Source organism: Nicotiana sylvestris, chromosome 5 (genome assembly GCF_000393655.2).
Source record: "Nicotiana sylvestris chromosome 5, ASM39365v2, whole genome shotgun sequence".
NCBI classification, from domain to species: Eukaryota; Viridiplantae; Streptophyta; class Magnoliopsida; order Solanales; family Solanaceae; genus Nicotiana; species Nicotiana sylvestris.
The window spans coordinates 23,057,169-23,067,069 of NC_091061.1; the positions used below are offsets into that span (position 1 = coordinate 23,057,169).

The 9,901-nt window shown below is 34.4% G+C and overlaps 1 protein-coding gene across 2 annotated transcripts; it reads left to right on the plus strand.

Annotated features, from left to right (window-relative positions):
• The first annotated feature begins 3,101 nt into the window (after nucleotides 1-3,101).
• On the plus strand, nucleotides 3,102-6,926 carry LOC104247549 (transcription factor MYB111-like). Of its 2 annotated transcripts, none has more exons than XM_009803597.2 (4): nucleotides 3,102-3,303; nucleotides 3,779-3,908; nucleotides 4,397-4,752; nucleotides 6,474-6,926. In XM_009803597.2, the coding sequence occupies exons 1-4, from the start codon at nucleotides 3,171-3,173 to the stop codon at nucleotides 6,836-6,838; spliced, it is 984 nt and encodes a 327-aa protein (XP_009801899.1). In that variant the 5' UTR covers nucleotides 3,102-3,170; the 3' UTR covers nucleotides 6,839-6,926. The 2 variants fall into 2 exon arrangements, with proteins under 2 accessions (XP_009801899.1, XP_070003548.1); XM_070147447.1 differs by having other exon boundaries at nucleotides 6,480-6,926.
• Nucleotides 6,927-9,901: the final 2,975 nt, after the last annotated feature.

A 9,901-nucleotide genomic window follows, 5' to 3' on the forward strand; every position in this document is an offset into this window, starting at 1 on the left:
TTTCCAAAGGAAAAACAATTGCTTACTCGAGCAACGTACGTAAGTCAGAGATGTATTTGTGGAAATGCTGTTGGCGGAGAGGCCTCTATATAGCAACGAATTTATCAGCAGCATAATTAATGATTCTTTTTATCAGTTTAAATTTTAACATGCAAAAAAAAAGAAGAAAAGTTACATGCCATATACTTTTTTGTATGGTGTGCTTGCAGAGTTAAAATAATGAAAGAAAACGTATATTGGTTTTATATTTTTTGGGTAGAGAATTGAGAGTATTGACGTAAAAATAATGAGGGACAACAACTAGTACTCTATTTAAGTTGGCATCAATTGGATGTGTACTTGATTATGACTTTACACACCAACTACGGTACTACACTTGTACTTATAATGACCGTACTTCGTAAAATGAGAAGGGAGCATCTCTCTCTCTCTCTCGTCAAAAGGATCTTCCCACATTGAGAGACACGGAAGTGCCAGATAACACCAGTTGAAGAAGCATAAAGCATTTTTAGCGGTACAAATAGAGGGGTCGTGAAGATATCATCTCATTACTAAAAATTCAGTCAAAAGTCGATCGAATTTGGTTGATTTTACTAAATTATGTAATTAAAAATGTATCATTTGGGAATCGAATTGAGGCTTGTAATGTTGTGGCAGGATACTATTCTATCACTAGACCATTGATGATTTTTGGTTAAGACTTTTTTTTATATATTACTTATACTCTTTAATCACATTTTTGTGCAAAAATAACCGTACAATTTCGGTCACTTTTTTTAGAAAAATAAAATTTCTAACCAAAATTGGTTGGTTTTTTAAAATGACCGACCGATTTCAGTGTAACGACTCGGCCGGTCGTTTCGAGAGTTTCAGTGTCGTTTCTCCACTTCCTTCTTATTTTGTGTTCTTCAGCTATATTTTGGCTTACCGGGTTAGTTGGTTCGGGTCCGAAGTGGTTTTGGAGTGAATTGAGACACTTAGTCTCTTATGAGAAGGTTTAAGTTGGAAAAGTTGACCGGATGTTCACTTATATGTAAACGACCTCAGATTGAAATTTTGACGGTTCCGTTAGCTCAGTTAGGTGATTTTGGACTTAGAAGCGCATTCGGAATGTGATTTGAAGGTTTTTAGTAGAATTAGGCTTGAATTGGTGAAATTGAAATTTTGGCTAGTAGTGAAAATTTTGATATTGTGGTTGGATTGGATTTCTGAAAGTTGGAGTAGGTCGCTGTTATCATTTCTTATTTGTGTGCAAAATTTGAGGTCATTCAGATGTGTTTTGGTGGGTTTCAACATCATTTGTGGAATTCGGAAGTTTAGAGATCCTTAAGCTTGAATCCGAGAGTATTTTGGCGTTTCGATGTTGTTTTGAGTGATCCAAAGTTCAACTAAGTTCGTATGATGTTGTTGGATATATTGGTATGTTTGGTTGAGGTCCCGAGGACCTCGGGGTGATTTCGGATAGTGATCGGAGTGTTTGGAGTTGGAAAAATGCAGCTAGAGCTGCTGTTACTGGTGTTTCCGCACCTGCAAAGTGGGAACCACTGGTGCGAGGTTCGCAGAAGCGGATTTGAGGCGTAGGTGCGGCTTGGCCCCCGCATCTGCGGTGGTCAGGTGATCGCATAAGCGGAGTCAGATTCGTTAATGAAATTCTGCAGAAGCTGAGCCCTTTTCGTAGATGCGGTTCCGCAGGTGCGGGTTTGCAGGGCAAAAAAAACCCCAACTCAAGGTTTTGTTGTCCATTTTCGATTTTGGATTTGAGGAACTCGGGAGCAAGGCGATTTTTTGAAGGATTTCAAGGAGCAACGTTGGGGTAAGTGATTCTAACCTATAATGGTATAAATTTCATGAATCCATGGCTTTATTCATCATCTAATTGGGAATTTGAGCTAGAAATTTGGGAATTTAGGGCTTGAAAATTGGAGAGTAGATTCTAAGGAATTGAGTGACCAAATGAAGTCGGATTTTGATAAATTCGGTATGGTTAGACTCGTGAGTGAATGTGCTTTGGTTTTGTAACTTTTGCCAGATTCTGAGACGTTGGTCCGGGGGTCGGGTTTCAGCCGATTTCGGATTTTGGCTATGAATTTAGTATTTTTCTTGTGGAATTGATTCCTTTAGCCTATATTGATTGCATTGTATTGCTAGTGGTTAGATTCGGGACGTTCGGAGACTGAGTCGAGAGGCAAAGGCATTACGGAGTCGGAGTTTGCTTGGTTTGAGGTAAGTAACACTTTCAAACTTGGTTCTAAGGGTTTGAAACCCCGAACTACGTGTTGTGTGATTAGTAATGAGGTGACACACATGCAAAGTGACGGGCGTGCGGGCGTGCACCGTGAGAATCGTGACCTGATTTATTCCATAACACCTTTTAATGACTCTTTCTTGTTGATATTCCGAGTTTTATTATGTGATAAAGTAATTGAGCTGTAAACATGCTAGGTGCCATATTAGGGCTTCACGCCGATACTGTTGGGACCCTAGTGGTAGTTTCTTGCTGTTATTTCACTAATTTCACTATTTTTTTTGTACTCAGTCATATTCATACATTTCATATCATATCTCAGTCTCAGTTGTTATTATTGGCATAACATATCATTATTTCCGGGCTAGTTCCTATTACATTGTGAGCCCATGAGTGAGACTGGAGAGTGATGACTGAGTGAGGCCGACAATCTGATTTTGAGTGACAGTTATGGGGTCGAGTTGCACGCCGCAACAGTTATATTGATTATGATAGCGCTTGAGCTGTAGGATCCCCTCCGGAGTTTTCACACCCAAAGTGGGAGCGGATGATATCATTGAGGAATGGATTTCTCTAGACATGGATTTGTCCGAAGTATTAATATCTGGGGATGGATTTCTCCACAGGGTTGGATTACCCTTGTTCCTCGGGACAGGGTGACTTATAGTCAGTGATGAGTATGTTCCGGAATAGATTATTCTGGGTTGGATGTCCATATACAGTACCGAATGATTGAGAATTTATATATATATATTGAGGGATCACCCGACCTCGTAAACTTTGAAAAAAAAAACAATATATATATATATATATATATATATATATATATCCACCAATATTTCCACAAAGTGCATTGGAAATAGGCCCCCTTGTTGTGAGAAAGTTGCCAACGTTTCTAATAAATAAAGTACGAAGGAACTAACAAATGGTGAGGGCACCTTGTTGTCAGAAAGTTGGGCTAAAGAAAGGAAAATGGACTGCTGAAGAAGATGAATTATTGGTGAATTATATTCAAGCTAATGGAGAAGGTTCATGGAAATCTCTTCCCAAGAAAGCTGGTAATTAATTAGCTAAAAATGTTAATATCTTTTCTTCATTACAAACTTCGAATTTTAGCTGGATTAATGCTGGTAATAACGTAACTCTAAAAAAGCCCTAATTAGCTGGGATAAATACATTTATTTTAAAAATAAAATTAGAATTCTAGAAAGAAAGTTAACAGTTAATTAATGAAGATGCATAACTTTTGAGCATTCTAGAGATGAAACTTTTGTTGATTGGGGCGTGTTTGGTACGAAGGAAATCGGCTTCCAGACACTAAAGATGTCATTTTCAAGCAGCTAAATTTTAATAAAGGGGCTTATAGATATTTTTTTAAGATAATTTATTTTAAATAGTTTCTAACTTGTAGAAGGTGTTGGTTAGTGAGACAAAGTAATTTTTTAGAAAATATTAATTTTCAAATAGTTTTTTTTATTGTCTTTTTTTTTTTTCATATCATGGTAAATAAGGATATTACATGGTGATATGAAGGTCTATTAAGATGTGGAAAGAGTTGCAGATTAAGATGGACAAATTACTTGAGACCAGACTTGAAGAGAGGCAAATTTACTGCAGACGAAGATGAGACCATCGTCAAATTGCATAGCTCCTTGGGAAATAGGTTCTTCTTCTTCTCCTTCTTTCTTGTTTATTTGCCTAAAATCTAGAAAAAAATAATAATATAATTCAGCGTTTTAGATTATGACCCTTCCACAGAACGTCTTGGGCACCAAACTGCCTTTTTTTATATTTTATTTCTAATGATGAATAAATGACGTACATTTCTTTGATATAGATTTTTGCAAGAAAAGTAGTCAACATGGTGTATTTTACATCATCACCGTGTAAGAAGTCAATGCTTTCTTTTATTTTATTGGTCTCTCTTTAATTTTAAATTTTTAGTTTACCCTTATAAATAACATGTTCTTACTATCACATAAATGCATAACATATTTCAAACCATAATTTTAAATGATATTTTTAATATTTAATAAAAAGCTTTCATTATTTTTTAAAACTTCATATTAGGTCAAACAAGGAAGATTTGTGACACGGCCTTACACCTTCAGCAATAATTTTTAATTTTATCACTATTGTAATGTATTACAGGTGGTCTTTGATAGCGAACCATTTACCTGGCCGAACAGATAATGCAATAAAGAACTACTGGATCTCTAACTTACGTCGAAGACTCTACTCCTTCAGATTGCACAAAAAGCTCATCAAAACCACTGCAGAATTGCCTAAAATGGCAGTTGCTGCTGCCGGCAATTGTGAATCCTCGAGAAAATACGGACGAGTAGGTCGTTCCAAGGCTAAAAATTACAAAAATATTAACTCGACCACCTTTGAGTCCATCGGAAAAGTCAAATCCTCATGTTCAAGAGGCAAGGGTACTGGAGTTATGTGGTCTGAAGAGGGTTCAATTGAATCCCTTTTGCCGGAAAGTTATACCGTTGATATAGGTAAAATAAATCTCTTATTTATATTTACTTTCATATGTTTTATTTTACTAGTCTTAGAGTACGCGCATTGCGCGTGCTACCCTACCTCAATAAATATAATATTTTAATTACATAATTTTTATATTATTATAGTTTAAGTTATCAAAAATAAAAGGTAAAGTTAAAAATTGTAAGTTTCTAAAAATGATAATTGTTGATCCTATTTAGCTAACTCAAAAAAGAAGAAAGAAACTCTATCCCATATAAGTTCTTAATTATCTCATTCAATTGACAAAAGACGCCTTCTTTTTGCTCACGAGCAAAATGTAATTTGTTCTATTTCTTTAATATATAAGAAATACCATAAGAATTATTTTCAACATATTAAAAAAAATAAATTACTATCACAAAAAGTAAATTCTACCGCTACATTTTAATTAATCTACTCTTTTTGCTTTTAACTTTCCATGTATCATGAAATTATATGTATAAATTTATTCAAGAGTATTATAGAATTTTGCAGTTGATGCTTATTACTATACTATAATCGATTTTGCATTAATTTTTATTATTCCACCACAAATGCTATTCCTATAAAAAAAATCTAATTTTTGCACCTAAAAGTTTTGTCAACTGAAAAAAAGGGTTTACTTATATGATGAATTTGGAAAGAAATTGAATGGGATTTATGTTTTTAATTTGTTAATTCAAAATTTTAATATTAATTCTTATTAAAAGAAATGATTTAATTTTTGTTGATTGAAATTAATAATACTAACTCACTACAAGTTTTAAATATTTGACTATAGTTATAATTTTATTTAGAATTATATTTTTCAAGAATAATAAATCAATCTAATATTTAAGTTTGGATATTTGTATTTGCAAAGTTATTCGTATTTTTTTAACTATTGCCAATAGACCAACACTTCTCTCTCTCTTATGTTTTTATAGTTACTTGTTGAAATTATTGAGGTGTAATTAATATTATAGTATGAGATAAATTATACAAATTAATATTAATAATTAATCACTCTCTCATATTTATTTGAAAAGTCTTATTCATGTCTACAATGGTTTCCATCATCTAACTTTGTGGCATTTATATTTTTCCTCCTCGTAATAGCATAAGTAACATTAAGTTGGTCTATATAAGGAAAACCACATAAATTAGTAACAATTTTTAAACGCACGTACCACTAATATAGGGGTTGTTGATAGTTTTTCCTTTTTTTTTTTAACAATTTATTTTTCAATTGATTTTAATGTCCTAATTAATATTAGGATTTCTTATCTAGTTCAAATAAGGAAGAATTTAAATCACAAAATTTAGTTGATCTAAAATTTCTAAATATTAGGAAACAATTTTAAATGTCGATTTTGTCCAATATTAACTCTATTTTAAAGGGGTAAAAAAGGCGAACGACATTTCGCTAAGGACCTTCGTACTTTTAATATAGTATAGATATAGATATGAAGGTGCTTTAATATGCAAGAAATTTAAGAAATAAAAAAATTGAAACCTGTAATTTTAAACATATCATAATATTTTTTGTGCCTATAAAATAATCATACTATAAAGCTAGTATAAACTATTGAAATTTCTCTAACATAAAGTGAAACTTCTAGTGTTGCGGTAAAGGTAGTTCAATTTTACTATAGGTCATAGGTTAGAATTCCAGTGGTGTTACGCTAAACACTTTTTGAATTTCCTTGTTAAAATTTCTGACTCTGCCTCAAAGGACTAGCCATGCAACGACACGAACATCAAGGAGAATCAGAGATAAATGAGTCGAGGAACGAGGAAGGTGAAGACAAGAACAAGAAATACATTAATGTTACACCAGAAAAACAAGATGTGTGGTCCTTTGAGGAACAAGAACTAGGACAAATACATGAACAGAATGAAGGAAATGAAACCGTACTTGAACAGCAACATAATGAAAACTGGCATGATTTTGATAATTGGTGTGACATGAATTTCGATCATTTATATGAGGAGGAATTATGGGATGATCAGTGGAACAGCTTGAACTTGGAGTTTGGATCCAATGAAGAGTGTACTTACTCGGATAACATGTTACTTTGGTTATGGAATGATAAATAGGACTTTTATATATGTATTACAGTATTAGCTAGTGTACGAAATTTTTGAAGATGAACTAATTAAGGAACTTTTCGGCTATAAATATGAGTTTTTAGGTACAATGAAATGGTCCCTAAAAGGTTCTTATAAATGGTCCAGCATAGTTCTTGAAAGACTAAATTACGGAGCAAGAACAACTAATTATAGACCTTATTACGCGTTGTGAAAATCATTTTAATAGCTTCCACGACAATTGCCCCAAGTCTACTTTGCTTCTCTTGGAACCAAAGTTCTAACTCACAAATTAGATGCCTTTTTTTTTACTGTGTATGTCACGACCCAAAATTCGATTAGTCGTGATGGCATCAAATCCAACCCGCTAGATAAGCCAGTTTAACAAGATCCAATTCGAATGAGATTTAACTGAGAAAATAAATGATAAAATATCTGAACTTTTATACAAAATCTCAAGGACTGGTAGTACAAATCATGAACTTCAAATATTTAGAATTTACAAAGCTGGTATGCAATAAAATACATCATTTGTTTGAAATATATATGAACAGATATTTTTTAATTCTAAAGCTACCATGAGTCAAGAGGCATCTATGATCAGAACGCTGGTACATCTTCAAATCTAGCTCCCGCCATACCCAACAATAAGTGTAGTATGAGTACAATCGGCCCCATGTACTCAATAAGTAACAAACTTAACCTTAGGTTGAAAGTAATGACGAGCTGGGATAAAGGTTAGAGTCCAACACCAATAACCAGCAACAATCCATAACAATATAATGAAAGTAACACAAGTAATAACTCACCAATAAAATGCTCAGTTCGTTCACAGTTCTGGAAATGCTTTTCAAGTATAATAGTAAAACTCAAATCCTTTGCCTAAATCACCGAAAACATGACTAAATCTGGAAATTGTGATTATTCTCAAAACTTTCATCATCAAATAAGAAATTTCATTATTAGATGGCATGAGAAAAGAAATACTTCTCTATGCCTACATGTCAAGTATGCATGTCAATGCAATGCATCATAATGATGAACTCTGTACTCACACTCTCAAAGTACTCAATCTCACTGTCTCGCACTTTCACTCATCACACTCAATACTCAGCACACTCAGCACTGTACAGGGCAGATCCAACCCAAACATAAATAAATCCTTACAACCACTCACTCAGTACTGTATGAGGCAAATCTAGCCTAGGGCAGATCCAGTCCAAATATAAATAATAACTGACATTCAATTATTCAGTACTGTATAGGAAAAATCCAGCCCATGGTAGATCCAGCCCAAATATAAATAATAACTGACATTCAGTCATTCAATACTATATAGGGAAAATCCAGCCCATGACAGATCCAGTCCAAATATAAATAACAGCCGTGCTCACTTTGGGTGTGTAGACTCCGGAAGAGCAGATCCAGCCTAGCGCTATAATAAGCAAAATACTGGCATGAATCAATAAAACATGTTGCCGCATGCAGTCCGATCTCATAAATATACTCACAATTTCTCCAGTCTCTCGGGCTCACAATATCATGAATATTAGACCAACATGATGATAATGTATCAATAAATAGTAGCAGAGACTGAGATATGATATGAAATGAATAAATATGAGTATGAAATTTCAATTTAAACATATAACTCAACTGCAGAAATGACTTTCGTGGGTCCCACTAATACCAGCATATGCCTAAGCATAATTTCTAACATGAGTCACATCTTAGTTTCTCTAACATAGCAAATACATGAAAAAATAACAAGTCATTTGACTACACAGCTCCACGGAATCAATTGAGTCACAATTTCTACGGTGCACACCCACACGCCCGCCACCTAGCATGTGCACCACCTCCCAAACCAATCACATAACACGTATAATGAGGGGTTCATACCATCAGCACCAAGTTTAGAAGTGTTACTTACCTCGAACAAGCTGAATCCAACACCGAGCAAGCTACAAAATTCCCCAGAAATTTCATTATGCACGTATCAACCTCCGAATGGCTCAAAACTAACCAAAAGCAATTCAATTACATCAATTAACACCTAAGGAAACAATTTCAAATAATAAAGGACAAATTTATAATTACAACTCCGAAGTCAACCAAAAGTCAACGTGGGGCCCATGTCTCGAAATCCGACCAGTGTTATAAAATCCGAACACTCATTCAACCACGAGTCCAACCATACCAAATTTACCAAATTTCGATTACAATTCGGCCTCCAAATCCTTAATTTAAAGTGTAGAAAATTTCTACTATTTTCAGCCTAAAACACTAATTAATGACAAAAACAACAATAGATTCATGTAATTTAACCAAAATCGAGTAGACAACACTTACTCCATTCCATATGGTGAAAAATTACCTCACAAATTGCTTCAATCCGAGCTCCATAGTTTCAAATATGCTAAAATGACTGAAACCCCCGAAATATAGCTTTTGCCCAGGTATTTACCCTTCGTGATCGCGAAGACCAAGCTGCCAACTCTTCCAGGAAGCCTCTAGTATAATGGTCATAACATTTTGTACATAATTCCAACTTACAAATGGTTTAATTTTCTGAAAATTAGACACCTAGGGCTAAAACTTACCCTTTTGGATCATCTCCAAATTCCTTATAGATTGCAAGATATAAGCTTCCAAAGGCAGTAGTGTGCAGCAGAAATTCCTTCTACGCGATCGCGATTCACAAGGCCCCAAACTGCAGTTTGCTCTTTGTGAACGCGACCAAATATTCGCAATCGCGATGTACACCTTTGTAGCAAAAAACCAACAATTAAAAATGGCCTAGAAATGGTCCGAAACCACTCCGAAACTAACCCGAACCTCTCGGGACCCCGTCCAAACATACCAACAAGTCTCAAAATATATTACGGACCTACTTGAGGCCTCAAATCATACATAACAACATCAAAACGACAAATCGCACCACAATTCAAACTTAGCAAATTTTCGATCTTTCGATTGTCAAAACTCGTACCGAACCATATCAATTCAACTCGGGATGAACTCAAATTTTGTGTACAATTCCCAAATGACATAACGAAGCTACTGAAATTT

Bases quoted from the DNA above. Each gene is read 5' to 3' on its own strand.
- LOC104247549 (XM_009803597.2), top strand. From the start codon at position 3,171: ATGGTGAGGGCACCTTGTTGTCAGAAAGTTGGGCTAAAGAAAGGAAAA. The intron at 3,304-3,778 runs GTAATTAATTAG...GGTGATATGAAG, and splicing joins ATCTCTTCCCAAGAAAGCTG to GTCTATTAAGATGTGGAAAG. The intron at 3,909-4,396 runs GTTCTTCTTCTT...AATGTATTACAG, and splicing joins CATAGCTCCTTGGGAAATAG to GTGGTCTTTGATAGCGAACC.